The sequence below is a fragment of the Danio rerio genome, chromosome 23 (genome assembly GCF_052040795.2).
Source record: "Danio rerio strain M-AB ecotype USA chromosome 23, GRCz13ab, whole genome shotgun sequence".
In the NCBI taxonomy this organism is placed as follows: domain Eukaryota; kingdom Metazoa; phylum Chordata; class Actinopteri; order Cypriniformes; family Danionidae; genus Danio; species Danio rerio.
The window spans coordinates 27,173,023-27,192,647 of NC_141043.1; the positions used below are offsets into that span (position 1 = coordinate 27,173,023).

Consider the following 19,625-nt stretch of genomic DNA (forward strand, 5'->3'; position numbering starts at 1 on the left):
ATGCTAAGACTTAGTTAAACGTGAAGGCACTTACTTATAGACTTCTCTTTTATGGATCCCAAAGAGGTGCGTCTTTGAGGGCGAAATGGGTCTGGACCCTCTAAAGGGGAAGAGGGGGAGCTTAGCTGCTGAGACTCCAAAGAGTTCCTGTCTCCAGGTGCATATATAGGGGACAAAGGCAGAAATAAATTCCGAGGACTGAGACCCTTAACTCCTGAATCAGGATTTTCATGAACTGTCTCAGGTAAGCCAGTAATGTATGTCCATGACTGTTCCTGAACCACTTCCACATTATTGATATCCTCTGTCAAATAATCGTCTAGTGCTCTGTCTGTACTCTCAGTCTTGGCAAAGTCAGATGGACTCCTTCCATTGCATCTGAGAGGCTTGGAGCAAAGAGAGGAACTACAGTTTTCTGATGTGCATGATTGGAAACCATTAACACTTTGCTCTTGAAGGTCAATGAAGGCCAATGTCTCTTGCTGACACACAGCAATGTGTTGGTGCTGCCGCAGGAGAGGCCTTCCTTCCCGAGAATCGCTCAGTGCCTGGGTCTCAACTGAGCCTGGGAACCACATGTCAGAGCTCTCGCCTCTGCAATGGAACGCTTGGAGGTGAGGCTGGAAATCAAGAAGAGGAGAGATTCCATAGCCAGGAAGCATGTCTCAGATGGCACATGGGTACTGCAAAACAATTGGAAACAAAGAGACCAGAAACAATATAAGATATTATAGCGCATCTTTATTTTGAGTACAAAGGAAAATAAATTGAGCACATAGGAGTGGATTCCACTGTCTCATTTTTATTAATATTGTGCCAGCTTATATATATGTACAGTAAAGCTTGGCTCGTCTTGGCGCAGTTCTTTGGTTTTGGTCCTCCACTGGGTAAAGTTAAGTCTCACTGAACAGGCTCTGCTCTTCCCCCATGACAGACTTGGCTTAGTCGCTGCCGCTGCGTCTTCCTGTTCTAATTAAAGAGCACAGCATGCAGTCCTCATCCCCTATACTTATCTACATCATTTACAGCTGGATCCCTTTCTCGAAACTGCTTCAGTCATGCAGCTTTAGGATGAAGATGTCAAGTCAGTCACATGAGGACACTCCAATCAGTCCAAAAATGATAATGGGCAAGTGTCTAGTCTTGCTAACAGCCTATACCTGAGATGGAATGCTTTATGAAAAAGACCCCGACTAAGAGGGTCATCTTAGAAGATTTTTTTTCGTACATATTTCCCATGTTTCCAAACAGCTCTCTGTTTACCCAAACAAATCTGGGTCATGGGAGAAGCAATGCTTATTAGTATTCAGTGTCTTGCCCTGAGGGACAGGCAAGCTTGAGATAGCTTGCGCTATGACATTTCTTGGGCTATTAAAGCTATGAAGGCTAAGCAAACTGTCAGTGCTTATGACCCACATCTGCCTTATTCGCTGACCCATGAAATAAAAAGAGATGTTTTCTAAACTTGAAGATCAAATCCATCCAAAGGTGCTGGTTTAGTTGCCCCTAAGTGCCTTAAACTACCTTGTGTGCAGTTAGGGCATCTGTTTGTCATAAAGCAGTTAATAAAAAGGCAAAACTAAATAAACTATTGTTAATGTTATGATGCTGAAATATCTATTGAAAATATTTGTACCCTCACACAATATCCTTTGTCCATATATTTTTTGAGAAAACACAAAGGAACTCAAGCTCCCCCCATCTCAGTTTCTCTTTGAAAGCTGAATGTACACACAGCTAAATCCAACTGCACGATTCAACATGATCCACAACCAAACATATTCACACACACGCATGTTAAGGCTCAGGTAACACACAATATGACCTTCAGTCCTGATAAAAACTTTGCCCACATCTGTACAACAAACACACTGCACAACTAAACCCTAAAACACACTGCACAAATGGTTACCTGTTCTCTACTTCAAACAAAGGTCTCTTTATTTCTCTAGATGGGGAATGCTGTTAGGTGCACAGGAGATGTGAGATTTAAGGTACGAATCTGGATTTCTTTTGCACACACAGAAATAAATTACTTGATGTTCTCTTTATATACATATCAAAATCTCAATTACTTTTAAGGCAATATTTTAAGCATACTCAAATTAACGTGACCTACAGCTTTTCTAGTTGAAAAATATTTTACTGTTTACAGAAATACAATGCACAACTAGCTGTAGTAACGCTATACATAGCTAAAACAAATTCACTAATATACCACATTACAATTTACACCTATTCCATACATTCAATCTGATGTTATGCCCATTATACAATTTTCAGTTAAATCCACCATGTAATTTTCAGTGTTCTCAACATGTTATTTCCTTATGTTTTGGTCTTTAGAGTACACAATCTCCCTGTAATTTTGCAGGGTTCCTGTAAGTCAGGGCGTCAACAAACTAAATGAACTGAAAACTGCTATTTTCTTTATTGTAGCTATGATTAAAGAAACCAATACTGCCAAAGCCTATGCAGACTGTTAAAAAGTTACTCCAATAAAAAATAGTGCAACAATAACAGTAGATATTGTACATATAACAAATGTTTCAAATGACTACAGCTGTCTCTGAGCGACACAGTGGCTCAGTGGTTAGCACTCTTGCCTCACAGCAAGAAGGTTGCTGGTTCGAGTCCCAGCTGAGTCAGTTGACATTTCTTTGTGGAGTTTCCATTTTCTCTCTGTGTTCGTGTGGGTTTCCTTAGAGTACTTCACTTTCTCCCACAGTCCAAAGACATGCAGTACAGGTAAATTAAATAGACTAAATTAACCATAGTGTATGGGTGTTTTTCAGTACTGGGTTGCAGCTTGAAGGGTATCCGCTGTGTAAAACATGTTGGATAAGTAGGCGGCTCATTCCGTGACCCCTGATAAATAAAGGGTCTAAGCTAAAGGAAAATGAATGACAGATGTCTCTTAATAACATCCATAAACACTCATTTTTATAGTTGCAATGAAAACGCCAAACTTTTTTTTCCCTCTTCATTTTTTTAAAACTATTTACTTGTTTGAGCACAGGGTCTCACAGTGTGGTGTGATAGACTTCTGTTTGTATGCTATATTGCTCTGAGGACACTGACACTGCTGGTCTAATTGGCCTGTGACAGAGAGCTCATTTCCAGGGTGCATCATCATGGCATCTGTATCTCACACTCAGGAACATCAGTAGGTGGTAACAGACAAAAGATATACAGATTATTAAAAAAGAAAAAAATTGTTATTTTATAATATAGTTGGGAGACATGGGCGAGGCAGTGGCGCAGTAGGTAGTGCTTTCGCCTCACAGCAAGAAGGTCGCTGGTTCGAACCTCGGCTCAGTTGGCGTTTCTGTGTGGAGTTTGCATGTTCTCCCTACCTTTGTGTGGGTTTCCTCCGGGTGCTCCGGTTTCCCCCACATGTGGTACAGGTGAATTGGGTAGGCTAAATTGTGTGTGTGAATGTGTGTGTGGATGTTTCCCAGAGATGGGTTGCAGCTGGAAGGACATCCTCTGCGTCAAAACATATGCTGGATAAGTTGGCGGTTCATTCCGCTGTGGCGACCCCGGATTAATAAAGGGACTAAGTTGGTAGATACGGTGGCTCAGTGGTTAGCACTGTCACCTCACAACAAGTAGGTTGCTGGTTCGAGTTACAGTTGTGTCAGTTGGCATTTCTGTGTGGAGTTTGCCCCATTTTTGCATAGGTTTACTCCGGGTGCTCCGGTTTCCCCCAAAGTCCAAAGACATTTGTTACAGGTGTATTAAATGAGCTAAATTGGTCGTAGTGTAGTGAATGGGTGTTTCCCATTACTCAAAAGAAGCTGGAAGAGCATCCGCTGTGTAAAACATATGCTGGATAAGTTGGTGGTTCATTCTGCTGTGGTGACCCCTGATGAATAAAGCTACTAAGCCGAAAGAAAATGAATAAATTAATATAACATGGTTTGTACAGGGCTACACTTGTGGTTGTCTCAGTTTTGTTACCGTTCCTTGCCCATAATCCAACTTTTTATTTTACAAACCTTTGTGTTTGTATAGCAATTGAACAATTTGGTCCCCAGTCATTATTACCATTTGTACAATATTAAAATATATATATATATATATATAAAACCCATTACGCTCATTCACATATTTCTTCTGTATGTTCACCTGTCCAGCTCTATAGCTTTTTGCCCATGCACCAAATGTTAAAAATTAAATACCGCATGTCTTTGGACTGTGGGAGAAACCGGAGCACCCAAGAGAACATGGAAAGAACATGCAATCTCCACACAAAATGCTAACTGGTCCAGCCGGGACTCGAACCAGTGACCTTCTTGTTGTGAAGCAACAGTGCTAACAACTGAGCCACCATGCTGCCGATATTTGTCAAATAAAATAATTTTTACAATCAAAGCTTTTGACATTTTAAAAATAAGATTGCCCACCCCCGAAACAGCAAACGCATGCAAATAAGGCCTGGGATAAAGTATACTTTCTGCATGTGGTTAATTTGGCCATTATGAGCATTCAAGTAAAAAAAACTGTCATTTTAATAAAAGAACAATGTTAAAATTAATTATACACACGTTTATAAAAAGTCAGGATATAATAGTTATATGAGATTGTTTTAACAAATTTATTCAATAACAGAATTGATAAACTGGTAAAACAGGGGTGTCCAAGGGATGTCCAGATCCGAACACATGATCGGAAATCGGGCCCGATCATGCAGTTTCAGACTCGACCGGAATCGCATGTTACCTTCTAATCAGAACTTGAATATTATTTTTTGACACATCCATATGCAGTGGCACAGAGTTAGACCTCTTTCTTGACACAGAAACAGCAACACGTGCAGCATGACATCACTTTATTGCAGAGACACTATTGGTTAAATGCTGGAAAAGTGGAACACAGAAGCAACTTGAAGCAGAAAGCGCAAATATGTCTGCAGTCTTGAAGTATAATAAAGTTGATGACGACAACACTGCCATAGCAGACTGTGAGATATGTAAACTTTGGATTGTCTGCCGGGTATTTTATTTTGAGGAGCTATTTGTTTTTGAGGAGCTGATTGTTTTTTTTTTTTTTTTATAATTACTGTTGCACTAAAGTCCATAAGTGAAAAATGTATGTTAATTATTACTTAATTTGTTCAAGCTACCTCACAGAAGTGCTCTGTTTGTTAACAGAGTTGCTAAAAGTTAAAATAAGGTGAATTAAAAAAAAAAATAAGGAACATTCTGGATCTGTTTCTTTGCTCTTCTTTATTCTTTTTAATGTATTATAGAAGTAGCGGATTGGGTTTCAATATCGGTAGATACTAAAAATTAAATGACTCTGACTCAAGGACAAAAAAAAAAAACCTGATCAGGACATCCCTAGTCCAAACAGTTCTGCAGAGTTTAATAACAACTCTAACTAAACTGACCTGAACTAATAATGGTCCTCAGAAACTTTAAGGTAAATGTGTTCCACTCTGCAGGATGTTGGCCGTCGGGAACAAAACCGGACATCCCAACATTAAAAATATCTTCATTTGTGTTCTGAAAATAAACTAAAGTCTTATGGTTTGGGAATGACATGAGGGTGGGAGTAACGATGACAGAATGTCAGGTTGAACTGACACTTTAAATTGTGGTGGGGTGAGTGAGGACATCTGGAGGTGAAGAACACTTCTTTGTTTGTGTTTGGTGTGGGGCCTGATCCCTCAAAAGGCCTGAGGCCTTCCTCCACCTACTCCATCAAGACAGACACTGAAATCCCTTTTCATATTCACAAAGCACTGACATGCCCCTCAACCCTCTCAACACCAGCACTACAGAGAGCAGTAACAATACCTGGTTTAAGGCATTACTTTAACAATCTGAGCTTTTTCAGACCACCTTGAACCTCCTGGTCTCATCCTAAAGAAAAATAAATCAGTCCATCTTTAGGACATCTGTGCACTCACCTCTTTTCAACATTAACACCTCCTGTACTAGACACACCCAGTCAAATACAGGAGCGTTATGCACACAAGCATGTAGTGCTGAGTGTGGAAACAAAGCACTGTTATTATATGCTGCAGTTCAATGTAAGAGTGCAGTTCATCTTCTGTCTGAATAATAAATTGTAGGATATTTAAGCTGATCACTTCACATTAACCAAAGTCTTCTTGAGTTTGGTTGGTCACTTACAGTTCATGTTTATCCATATATAAATGTTTTCTGTTAATTTACTCACCCTCAGACAACTGATTTACTGTACTTCACATTTTTTCTTCTTCATTAGGACTTTGCAGAAGATCTTTTATCTGAAACTGTTGTCCTTGGCAATTCATACTGTACTTAATTTTTATTTAGACTGTCAGTTTCTTCTACAGAGTGATCATTTTGCTTCATACTGTAAGACCTCTATGCACCATCGTTTTTTAAATATGTCTGTATGTTTATCGTTTCTATGTTTCTTTGACTCTCTAAAAGCTAAAATACAAACTTAGAAGTTTGAGACGGTGGAGGGTTAAAAAATTACAACTAACAAACCCTTTTTGTTATTTAAACATTAGCTGAAACATTATTAAATAATTATATAAAAGCAATTAAAAATAACTTAGCTAATTCCTAATAAACATTTCTCATTTACATTTAAGGTGTAAAACTAAACTGATATTATCATTCATTCATTTTCCTTCGGCTTAGTCTCTATTTCAGAGGTCAACACAACAGAATGAACTGCTTCCAGTAAATGTTTTACACAGCGGATACCCTTTCAGTTGCAACCCAGTTTGGGGAAACACCCATACACACTCTTTCAGACAAACACTTATACACTATGGCCAATTTAGTTTATTCAATTCACCTATACTGCATGTCTTTGGACTGTGGGAGAAATCGGAGCACCCTGAGGAAACCCACACCAACATGGAGAAAACATGCAAACTCCACACAGAAATGCCAACTGGCCCAGCATGGACTCGAATCAGCGACCTTTTTGCTGTTAGGTGACAATGCTAACCACTGAGCCACCATGTCAACCATAAGACCTTATTTTATCACAGATTATTGATCGTCTTGAATGTTTTTTGCTTCTTCTTCTTTTTTGCTCTTTAAGTCAGGGGTGTCCAAAATCTGGGCCGATGTTCTGGAGAGTTTAGCTTCAACTTTAATCAAACACACCTGAACCAGCTAATCAAGCTCCTACTAGATATACTAGAAACTTCCAGGCAGGTGTGTTGAAGCAAGTTGGAGCTAAACTATGCAGGACACCTCCTTGACCGAGTTTGGATACCACTGCTTTAAGTGCTAAAATATAAACTTAGAAGTTTGAGAGAGTGGCGGGTTAACACAATTTTAAACTAGCAAACCCATTTTGTTACTTGAAAACAAACATTAGCTGAAATATTATTAAATAATTATCAAAGTAACTAAAAATAGGGGCAGCACGGTGGCACAGTGGGTAGCACTCTCGCTTCACCGCAAGAAGGTCACTGGTACGAGCCTTGGCTGGGTCAGTTGGCATTTCTGTGTGGAGCTTGCATGTTCTCCCCTTGTTGGCGTGGGTTTCCTCTGGGTGCTCTGGTTTCCCCCACAGACCAAAAACATCCGGTAAAGGTGAATTGGGTAAGCTGAATTGTCTGTAGTGTATGTGTATAGGAATGAGTGTGTATGGATGTTTCCCAGTGATGGGTTGTAGCGGGAAGGGCATCCACTGCGTAAAACATTTGCTGGATAAGTTGGCTGTACATTCCGCTGTGGCGACCCCAGATTAATAAAGGGACTAAGCTGAAAAGAATACGAATGAATAATTAAATATTAATTTAGCTGGTTCCCAAGGAAACGTTTCTCTTTAATTTTTAAGTCGTTACATCAAAACAACACAAAATGATATAGAAATGTACTAATATTTACATAAAATAATATGAAAATAAAAGCTAAGAAGTATAAAATATAGTTATACTTCATACAAATGGACATACAATATACATTATAAATATACATTATAAACACAGAATTCTAAAATATAAACTGAGAATCCTACAACATTAAATAAATAATTTTAAATGTGGAATTCCTGAAAGAGAGAAAATTACCAGCCATGTTTTAGCTAACAATCACAATAAATATAAATAAATTAATTAATATATTTTTGAAGGTGTGTATTAATTCACATAGTTGTTAATTTAATAAGATCCTGCCAATCAACAAACAACCCCAAAATCTAAATAATCAACCAGGTTGAATTAAGTTGTTCTGAAAAAGTTGTGTTATTGTGATCAATTCCTCAGTATGTGCTATTTCAAAAATAACAACAAAAATGTGATGAGTGGATTATGTTAAACAAAACTATTCAGAAGTTGTTTAACTCTTGATTATAGTACATCATGCCGTCTATTTGCAATTCTAATCAATTTCCATTGGACAAAATCAAGTTCTGCCTTGCATTTTACACTGGCAAATACATCAGATTAAGAAAGTATTACAGGCTGTGAACCTTTTTTCTGTATCATGATTTACTGCTATAATTGCATGACAGCTCTCAGTAGCACTGCTGATGTTTACAAGATTCAAACAGCTCAATCAGTTCTTTAATGTGCCGTTAAATGAGTGTCATATTGCGATGATGACCTACTTTTACTGCACCACTCGCATCACACTCATTCACACTAAACTTCTTGTTTTCTTTTACTTGCAATTCCAGAGGTGAACCAAGCCAGGCAAATGTTCCCCTCCCTCACTGCTTTATTATATGGACAGGTAAAGACTAGTCACTCACAGCAGCTTGTTTTGAAACGTGATCAGGTACACTGTTTAAGCCTTGACACTGACCAGGCAACAGATGACAAGTGTTTGACATTTTTACATGCAGATATTGAAACAAAAGCTCTGAAGCATTAACAGCCTAAAACATTTGTATTGTTAAAATACAAAAATAAATTAAATCAGTGTATGTATGAACACGTCACAAAAAACTAGGCAATATTAAACATACTAAAACAAAGCAATGCATTTTAACAAATTTGACATAGTCAAAATATTAAAAACTAAGAAAGTAATGAAAACAATAATACTAAAAATTATGGGAAATCCCCATATAATACCTGCTGTGCTTGTATCCCTCGAGCGCTTTCTCTAAGAGACTGTATTCAGGTCAATCCATGTAATAAAAGTCACAAATTATTTTATTCACATTAGGTCCGAGCCAACGAGTGCCTGAAAAAGCCTGCAGGCTGTGTAGCTAAACAGGTGTGCACAGAGTGGAGCCAGAAAAAAATCTCTTTTACACATACCTGGAGGGCTTGGCTTTTTTAGGATCATTTTTCATGGACAAACACAAACATGTGCGCCATGCAGAAAAACAAAACCCATCCACCATTCTACATACTAACACACATTTGTGCAATCCTAAAATCATGTAAATATATCTGCATATCCGGTCATTAAGAATTTAATAAATTGTTATAGAGGAATGATCATGCATTTTAGCTATTATAATTAATTCGGAATAAAAAAATATATAAGATTGCATTCTAGCTTTGTTTTAACTTTAAGATTTGTTGCTTTATAAAACATAATACTAAAAATACCTTTTAAACATAAAAATGTATTTTTTAGCACCAGCTTAATGACCGTATCATACACCAAGCGCAATACGGTGCAAGACGTGTTTGGCTCGATTTGTTGCTATTTTCAGACCAGCGCAACAGTCATTTTCACATTTTGCACCAATTTAAATAGCAAATCCATTTGCGCCACTTTGTGGATTCATGGGTGTGCTGGTCTGAAAAGGAGGTGTGTTAAGGCGCATTGTTGGCACGTTGCTATTTTAAGGAACTAAAATAGACAGCATCATTGACAAACTAAAAACTGGTCTAAAGTCCAGCGCAGAGCGTGTTAGTTATGCGCCTATGCAGATCCAACTTTTTTCAGCTTATTCATGACAGTTTGCATAGGCATAATATTATTATTAGTGGCAGTATTATTATGTGTATTTGTTTAGATTTGTCCTCCGGTCGGGTTTCGGAGACGTAAGCATCACCATATGGGGCAAAAGAATAGGATGTGTGTTTGAATATAACTATAGCAAAAATGGATTTGAACACACTCTTAATGTTTTTGTGCTTTAGACTTAGTGCCTAGATCTTTAAATAAAGAGTCCTGAATGTAAAAAAAAATCTAAATTGGATATCACTATACTATTACCATTATTTTCCAACTTTAATGCCCTAAAAGTCTTTAAAATTGAAATTTTTCATGTTGCAGTGGTTTGTCAGTACATATATTCATTTTATTAACAAAATACAGTCCCAAAATGGTGAGAAAATGAGCAAGGCTCAAGATACTTTAAGATACTATAAAAATATCAAAACTAAAAAGGTTTTGAGACATGAATATAACTTTTAAAATAGTAAGTGTTTTTAAAAAGCCTTTTTGAAATGCCCAATTTCAAAATCTAAATCTAAACAGGTATAAAAATGTTGTTTAAACATAATATGTATGTTGAGAAACTGAAAGCACCTTAAGGTTTTGTTACTAAAAAGTATGCTTGTTTATGCATGTCTTCCAAGTCAAAAATGATTCCAATGCATTTTAAGGGTTAAATAATAAACTTCAAAAGAACAAATAAAAAAGTGCTAGTGCCTTCCAACACATTACAGCAATCATAACCTGTTCCTTTTATAGTGTAGGTCTTGAAATCCAAGCGCTGTTTGTAAAGGCGAAATGAGGACGCAATAAAAAAAAAAGTTAACCATTAAGCCTTTTGTGCGCCCAAGAAAAAGCAAGTTCATTATCATGGTCGACCCCCACTCCCAATAAAGATCTCCAACACTTTCCACATTCCCCAAATAACTGCGCTTCTGTCATTCCACTTAAATTGCCCAGTAAGCTGTACCCGCGAACAAACAAAGAGTCTGGTCTGTCTGAGCTCACGCAACAAGAACAGGCCTTATTTGTGCGGCTGCATCCTATCTGTGCTGACCATTGGGGGAGGCAGCAATAGCCTGCAGTCGCACAAACAAGCTCTGTTCTTCCTGCTCCCCAAACCTCCTCCGTCACCATCTGTTCATTCTGCAGGTGAGCCGCTGTTTATTGGCCCTCACAAGACCTTTAAGGACACTGCTAGTGAATGGGGTAAAAACAAAAAAAAAATAGTAGTTCTTACGATTTCAGCAGAATTATTTTACTAAACTAATTACGCATCATTTAATTAAATTTCCTCTAGTTCGATTACAATTTTTGCACATATATATGAACATTGAATGAAATCAGGTAAAAAAAAATTCCTGTTTATTTTTATTCCATGTTGGAGTCAAAGGTTTTTACAGAGGGGAATCTCTTTTTTTAATCACTCCATAATTCAGAAAATACTGAAAGCAGACAGAATAAATATATAAACATCTTTCTGTAAAAACCTTTAGAGTATAGATATAAATTAAACTGTGCCATTTGGTGTACATAAGAGCTGCTGAAGTAATTTATGGTTTATTATAGGAGGGGAAAAAAAGTTGATAACAAAACAGCCTTTAAAATGTCTATTGAAATTTAAATATACAGACAATTAATAAAGTGTGACTGAACAAACACTCAAACGTGTATTTTGAGGGGTTTCTTTATGCTAGACAGAAAAAACAAGTCTAAAATTTCAACAATTGACAGGTGCATGAACGAACAGTTTTTTTTTTTTTGTCTGTTGCATCTCGCTTTAGGTCCAGTCAGTACAAGAGAGATAAGTGAAGGGGCTTTAGATACCCATTTCACTCTGAGTGGCCCTGTTGACCTGAATTAGGCAAGTTAAGCAAGGGTAAATGAGGAGAGTGCAGTTTTGCATGCGAATAACGAGGACAGAGTTATACTGGGTGTGGCATGGCGTCCTTTTCCCCCAGACTGCAGCTCTGATACATGTAGGTACAGATTCAAAGTCTGCCTGATGCCTCCAACTGACAGGTGATGGGGCAGGTGCTGCGAACACTGCAGAATTAAAGCATGTGAGGGAGGGAGAGACAGGACGTTCAGCTGAGTTTATGGAGGAAAATCTACTGTAAATCAGCTACTGAAATGACAGTTAAAGGATACACACTGATAGTCATCTCAAAGAGTACTGTGCTTGCACCATGGTTACCATGGTGTGTCATTGTCAAGTCTTTTGGAAACTAAAAAAAAATAAATTATAAAACAAAACATTTAAATGTTAAATTGTACACTTAAAAACAGATTTTACTTTTTACCAAATGACTTAATATTTTTATTTAATTAAAATATATTATTGTAATTGTTGTTGTCATTATTATCTTTTGTATTTATTCATTTCTATAATTATTTTTTAATTTATAACAAAATTCATTAAAACAACTGAAAAACTGTATATTTTCCTTGTACACACTACTTTAGACTGTACATACTTTAGTCTAACTGTACTGTTTCCAAACATTCTGCTATTGCTCCCTTAAATCTGTCTGATCTCAACCAGAATATATGAGCAATGCAGAGCTGCTGAGAGAATACCGCGAGTCATACAAACACTCATTGGCTGGCACAGCTGAGCCACAGGTTAACATACACATTCCAAGAGTCTTTCTGATGCTCATATCTGACAACATGATCACGACAGCACAGCTAAAACAAACCACACCCTGTGAAATGGCTCTCATTTATCTTTTTTCCCAAATAGTTTTTTTTTTTTTCTGTTGTACATTTACCTTTTTTTCTGGACCCTAATTAAATGTTTTATTTTTTTTTTTCATAATCAAAAGGCATGTCCAATCTGTTGAAGTTATCAAGCTTATTAAATTTAACAACAGTTTACTGTCAAGAGTTTTAGATGCTGTACTTAATAAAAAAAAAAAGTATTACACTCAAAAAATGAGTTGTGCTACTTGGTCAGACTACTTATTTAAAATGAGTTGAAACAACATACTTCTTAATTTTCGGGGGGACAACTTAATTTTCTTATGTTCAAGCTACTTAAATTTGCAATAACAAATTAGTTAACTTAATCTATCTGTGTTTGGACAACATGATAGAATTGTGTGGAACCCATCATTTATTACAGTGTATTAACAACATAAAATCAAGAGGATGCCTGTAAGAATTCTTTTTTTCTTCATTTTATGGAAGAATTATGTTGATTTTGGGATCTGTTAACCCAACCTAATAACATAAAAGTAACCATTTTACAGTGAAAACATTCATTCATTTCATTCATTTATTTTCTTGTCGGCTTAATCCCTTTATTAATCCGGGGTCGCCACAGCAGAATGAACCACCAACTTATCCAGCAAGTTTTTACGCAGCGGATGCCCTTCCAGCCGCAACCCATCTCTGGGAAAACAGTGAAAACATAATATACCGAAATATGGAGAAATATGCTATTTTAGAAACAAGTCAGAATTAAAAAGATTCGAGTTTATGATCTATGCTCCCAGATCATAAACATCATAATTCTTCATAATATATAATAGTTTTGTGAGAGGTACAATGCAGAATTTAAAGGTAATCATTAAAAATATTATCGCTATTTAGATTTCTCATTCCAACAGTCACAGCCCGATCTGTCTGCAAACTCGTCACCCCGCAAAAAAGACCTAAATCTGGCTTAAACGTCCGTAGATTAGGAATTAGTGCCACTATTTTAGTATTCATAAAGATCTAACTTGCTTATACACTTTTAGCTTACATACATGCATTCATTCATTCATTTTCCTTCGGCTTAGTCCCTTTATTAATCTGGGGTGGCCACAGCAGAATAAACCGCCAACTTATCCAGCATATGTTTTTACACAGCAGATTTCATTCCAGCTGCAACCCAGTATTGGTAAACATCCATACACACTTAAACACTACAGCCAACTTTAGTCTATTCAATTCACCTATAGCGCATGTGTTTGGACTGTGGGGGAAACTGGATCACCCAGAGAAAACCCATGCAAACACAGGGAGAACATGCAAACTCACACAGAAATTCCAACTGACCCAGCCGGGACTTGAGCCAGTGACCTTCTTGCTGTGAGGCAACAGTGCTAACCACTGAGCCACCTTGTCAACCTCAGTTTACATAAATGAAAAATAAAGGTAAATGTAGGTTTGATAAAACCACACTCTACATAAAATACATTAGACTTCATATGTAAATAGTCTCCTGTTTAATATTTACAGACAATAGTCAATGTGGTGATTAGGTGTTACTTTTAATTTCTGAAATTATTATGCTAATGTCCATGACACTGAGCATTAGACAGAGCATTAGATTATGTTTTCATCACTGGGATAGATTCCACAATTACTTTTTCTGCGTTGGGGAAATCCATGGGTCTCCCTGTGGGATCTGACCCTGCTTAAACAGCCAAAACGTTCACTCCTCTTACAAACTAACATGGGATTCTATGTCAATGGAGACAATTCATCTAAGGTCCATCCAGTCTGGTGTTTGAGGATCACCTGATCTTACTCTATTCAAAAAGAGCTTATATTAGTGTAGGATAATGGCTCCAATACTGAAAGTATCTCTTACACTTCCAATTCTGTGACGCAACAATAGCAGACAATAGTTTCCGAGCCTGCTGGGTGAGGATGAATAAGGCAGGAAGATTTTATTGTGATATGATACTTTTTTTTGTTTACCCCTTATTTATGTTAAAAGGAACTCAATGGTTAGGTTAGACACTGGTATGGTTAGACACTAAAGGCAAAAACATGCACTTGTCCATTTTGAGATTTTGGGCTTTTTTATGTAATGTAAAAGAAACATCCAAAACACCCTCTGTAAAAACTTCTAATACGTCAAAAAGTGAAAACAAGAATTTTGAACCTGACTTCATTCAGTGTTTAGATTTTGTGCAGGTAATGTATGCAAATATTTAATGATATGACACCTAATTTGCATATTGAACATAACATTTTAAAAAAATTGCAAGACACAAAAAATCTGCAATTCTCAATGTAATCAATCAACTGGGGAGGTATGATGACAACTAGTATTTAATTTTGATATTTGTTTATATTTATTCACATGCAATGTTTTGCCTTAAACTCAGGTGTTAATAAAGCCTGCTGAAGCCGCTGGGTTTCTGCTGTTTAATAATTTTGTCTGGCCGGTCGAGATAATTGCTATTCCTGCACAGCGGTGTAGAGGAGAACATAAAGGGCTCCATAAGACAGGTGCTTGGGTCATAAAGAGGACGTCACACCTCCTTCTCGCAAAGAAAAGAAAACACTCTCCGAAACACATGCTCCACACATGCCAACAAACAATCACTTACACATCAATAAACACACAGAGTGATGATGCAGCAGCGCTTTATGAGACATGAGTTTGATGGACCATTATATTGTTCAAATTTATGACAGCTGAGTAAATAATCTAACTATCAGACCAGACAGATCTTACAAGCAGATGTCTGTGTTATGAAGAACTTACAACAATAACAAAATGATTAAGTTTAGGTTGTAAAATGGCTGAGAATGAAAGTGAATTAAAAATGTAGTTATAGTAAATAGAAATATTTCATAAACAGAACTATAATAGAGCATATTAATGGTTTATAAATAAGTAATAAGTAACACTAGGTATTGTAATATTAAACAAAACCCAATAAACGATAAAGTTGATTAACATCTATTAAACTCCATTGTCATTGCTGGAGCTTGGATTTGCCAAATCTGCAATAAAAAGTCATTATGGCGTCAGATATTTCTTATCAAACTCTTTTAAGTATTAATAACCTGTACTTTGAAATGTCATTTACTTTGACACAGTCATTTAGCTTTAGTCTCTCATGTACTGTACATCAACAAGAATGACCTCATTTGAGACAGATATTTTCTTCCATTTTTTTCATTGTCTTTTATGAGCATCTGGGCACTGCATGTCCTCTTTCCCAAATCAACCAGTCACACTATTAGCTGTGTATATTTGAGTTTTTTTATGTGCAACAGAAACTACACCAAAACTTCCAAAAAATGAATAAATTCATGAAATAAAACAGACCAACACAAAGCTAAACAACAAAAAAACATACCAAGTAGTTTGTGCTGTATCTATCCACAAAAAATGTCCACATTTCCACATAGTCGAGTGCTATTCCTTTAAAACCCAAAAGCAAAGTCAAATCAAAAATCAATATCAAATCAGTTAAAATTATCTTATAAATTTTATGAAAATATTTTACTCTTGTTGAGAGGGTCACTTAATTTGGATTATCAGAATATTTTGTTATAGGCGCCAAATAATGAACATATGGATAGGCATAGCTGAATAAAAAGTTTAGATGGAAGAAAATGACAAACCTTTAGCTTCAAACATCATTTTCCCCTTGTTCTTATGTAAGTGTAAAATCCAGGTGAAAACCGGCCAATCAGACCTTTGTTGCACACTAAATCATTAGTATGCACACCTCAAGCTGTATTTGACCGGCCACATTCTTTTATAAGCTACTTTCCATGCACCTATGTTTATGCACATTTTGATTAACAGTTGATAGAAACGGCAAGATGTGCATACATTTTGAAAATGTGCATAAAAACCATATACGCATAATTGAGTAGGATAAATTTTTTATTCAATAAGAAAAGATGTGCATAAACTATGATGGAAACACTTTTATCAAACAAATTTCAGTATGCGCATTAAAAAGCCACGGGATTTTGTTATAAGAGATCATGTGATGTTAAAAATGTGTGTGAATGGACAAACCAGCAGGCTGATCATATTGTAAAGCATCTAAACTGTTGTTTTGGACATTCTAAAAAACGTTTAAGTATTAGTGTTATTATAATATTAATTACCTCCAGAATCAAGAGCGTCTGTGCTCCGCGTCCCACACCTTCAAAAGCCACTGCACATTCACTGTGTGACAGGATTGCCCTCTGAGGCACAAGTCTTTTTTAAATAAAGAACAGATTCACAAAGCTTCTCCTACAGCAGCAAATTACATTTGTACTTTTGATATTTGGCACCAGTTTTTCCAGGAAGTGATGATTTTGTTCAGCTTGGGGAAAAAATGCTTGTGGACAAGTGCTTTAAAGCCCGCCATGCCACATCTTTAGATTGTATTCTATCTGTTGCTATGCAAAGCAGACAGATGCAGAATGGTAGTGCTGTACAGTATGTTTGTAATGAGGCAACAAACACATGTAGACTGCTCAGTATACTGTAAGTGTTTAAAAAGTAAGAGCAAGTTTTTAAAGCAAGAGCACTCAGCTCTTACTTTAAAAATAACACCAATACAATTTAAAAAAATCATATTTCTGCAGGGATAGATATCATTTTCTGCCTGTTTTTTATATGATAAAGCTTCAAAATACAACTCTAATACAACTTTTTAAGGGAGGCACTAACAGGAGCTGCAGAGTGTAAGAGCAGTCCTCATTAATATTCATGACCCATCCAAATATGGTCAAGCTGGAGAGTCTGAATCTATAGGCAATTTCTGGGGTTATAAATGAGCTTAAAAATGGCACCTTTAGCTACAGTATATTAGTTCAAACAACTACTTTAATAACATTTATTGTTTTTATGGACAGAACTGGCATCCAAAGTGCTAGCAACCTCAAATTTTCATTAGAAACTGCTTGAAATTTCTAAAATAAGTTGCGGTTAAACTCAAATATTTCTTTTTATTTGGATTACACTTATTGTTAACATTTTTCCTCAAATGTAATCAAACACAAGCATGCTGGGAACTACTAGCCAGTTGTAAAATATAAATTATTAAGTTCTCTGAACTTAAAACAAACAAGTTGTCAAAAATGTTCAAGAATCGTGTTACTTGAACAAGCAACACAAATATTCATGTGCAGTTCTTAAACAGCGTCTTCCAGACATGCACTCGCACGCAATTCTATCCCTGCAGCAGCACAACATTCAGACTCATATCCTGCTCAATCTATCGCACTATTATGCATGCAACATTAAGTAGCTTGCAAGCGATCACTAGCACGAGCGTATTTGCATTTGATTGTGTCTTTTAAAAGGGCTGGAGGGCAGCACTGCTGCTTGCTCGATCAAGATTTAATAAACTGGACCATATCCCAGGCATTTCATGAGATTTGTCTATGCAGGTGATGAGTGTCAGATGTGCAAATCAAAACATTATACTCTCCATGCATAAGCATCTGTTTGAACAAGGCAAAATTGTCTGGCAGTACAGCGCAAACTGAGCAAGACAGATAGAAATGACCTGAGTTTACGGTGACCTTAAATGTTCAGCGTGTTATACAGTAAACAGGAAGCAGTCATAATTTTGTCACTGGCAGCAACTGATTACAATGCCCAGAAGTGACAGGAGACAAAATAAAATCTCAGTTGTTTATTTAAACAACTAACAATAATGACAAATAAAAATCTGAGAGAGCGAAAGTTTTTAATTTACACATTTTAAATGCAATGATTTTAAATAAAATTCACTATGAAGAAAGGTTTCTGCTTTTAATTTCAAGTTCAAATTAACTTTAGCTCAAATAACTTAATATTAACATATACAATTATTTATTATAATGATAAGTACATGTTTACTGTTAATAATAAATTAGTAAATGTTTAATTTTAAGTTGGCTTTTTCCCCATTATAGTCAGATTTAGTGTTATTAGATACTTTTAATATTCAATACAACATAAATGAACTGATTAAGATAGATAATTTACTTTTGTTTATAAATAAATATTAACATAAAACTCCACATACATATAAACAAACACAAGTGTGGATAACCAACAAACTGTTATTACAAATAGTGTTATAGAGCTACAAATAGTGTATTTTCTTCATGGCATTTTTGTTTCAAAAACCTAAAACCTTTTATATATTTCCTGGACTAAACTACAGTCCCCTATTTCCATGCTCTCTGACTGCAGGTTCCTCATAAAGTATAACACAAACTACACAGCCGTTCCCCAATACAATGTTGTACTATCACCCAAAATACAACAGATCTCCACAGATGTAGATTTTCAGAAAGCTAGTACCTCATTTGTATCAGTGGACAGTGGGCTGGATGGGGTCCAACTCCGGTGTGCAAATCCAAGTCGTCCAGTCTCGAGTCTGAGGTGTTATAATGTCCATGACTGCCTTGCGTTCCTCCCGGTTACTTTTGGTTTCCCCTCAACAACACATTCACTCAGACACCAACGCTTGAAATCAAAACATCCAAATATTCACTTCAACCACAAAAAAGGAATAATAAAAACTGAACAGCAAAGCCTACTAACAATTCAAGCTACCTAAAAATGCAGGTTTCTTCTCCTTTTTCCCCTCATATCCCTTGCTCACTTGTGCAAGACATTTGTCCTCTCTCTCTCTCTGTAGTGTTGTCTTTAAGTCCACTTATTTATGGCTTTATTTCTAACACCTGCCAGCAGAGGAAAAGCAGAGAAGAGCAAGCTGTTGTCTGGTTCAGAGGAGACTCTTCCTGCCAAGCAGAAAGAAAGAGCAGTGAGTGAATATGTGTGTGTGTGTGTGTGTCTGGATTCCTGTGTGTCAACAGCAGTGGATAGCAGGCGGTCGCTTAGGCGGGTTAGTTTGGTGGGTGGGAAGAAGACTCTTTGAATATCCCTTGGTGCATACGAGTGTGTGCATGTGTATGTGTGTGTAATTAGGTAAGTATCAGTTTGAAGATAGCAAGTAGCAGAGAGGGCATGCCGAAACTCACTCAGATATGCTCTTTAAATACTCTTGAACTTTTTTCTTT

The 19,625-nt window shown here is 36.6% G+C and overlaps 1 protein-coding gene and 1 long non-coding RNA gene across 3 annotated transcripts in view; one reads left to right on the top strand and one right to left on the bottom strand.

Annotated features, from left to right (window-relative positions):
* Window positions 1-8,699, top strand: part of LOC141380492 (uncharacterized) — a 23,249-nt gene extending 14,550 nt beyond the window's left edge. Inside the window, exons 3-5 of one of the 2 annotated variants that reach the window (XR_015523590.1) lie at window positions 65-244; window positions 1,953-1,994; window positions 8,644-8,699. This is a non-coding gene — a long non-coding RNA (uncharacterized LOC141380492). Of the gene's footprint in view, window positions 1-64; window positions 245-343; window positions 782-1,952; window positions 1,995-8,643 lie in introns of those variants that run through there. The other variant, XR_015523589.1, reaches the window with a different exon arrangement.
* arhgef19 (Rho guanine nucleotide exchange factor 19) overlaps window positions 1-19,375 on the bottom strand; it is a 27,731-nt gene extending 8,356 nt beyond the window's left edge. The window contains exons 1-3 of the mRNA XM_087307130.1: window positions 19,159-19,375; window positions 18,904-19,068; window positions 35-683 (exon numbers count right to left, since the gene is read on the bottom strand). Of these exons, the coding sequence (XP_087163256.1) occupies window positions 35-662 (628 nt within the window). The 5' untranslated portion in view covers window positions 663-683; window positions 18,904-19,068; window positions 19,159-19,375. The remainder of the gene's footprint in view (window positions 1-34; window positions 684-18,903; window positions 19,069-19,158) is intronic.
* Between the last annotated feature and the right edge of the window lie 250 nt (window positions 19,376-19,625).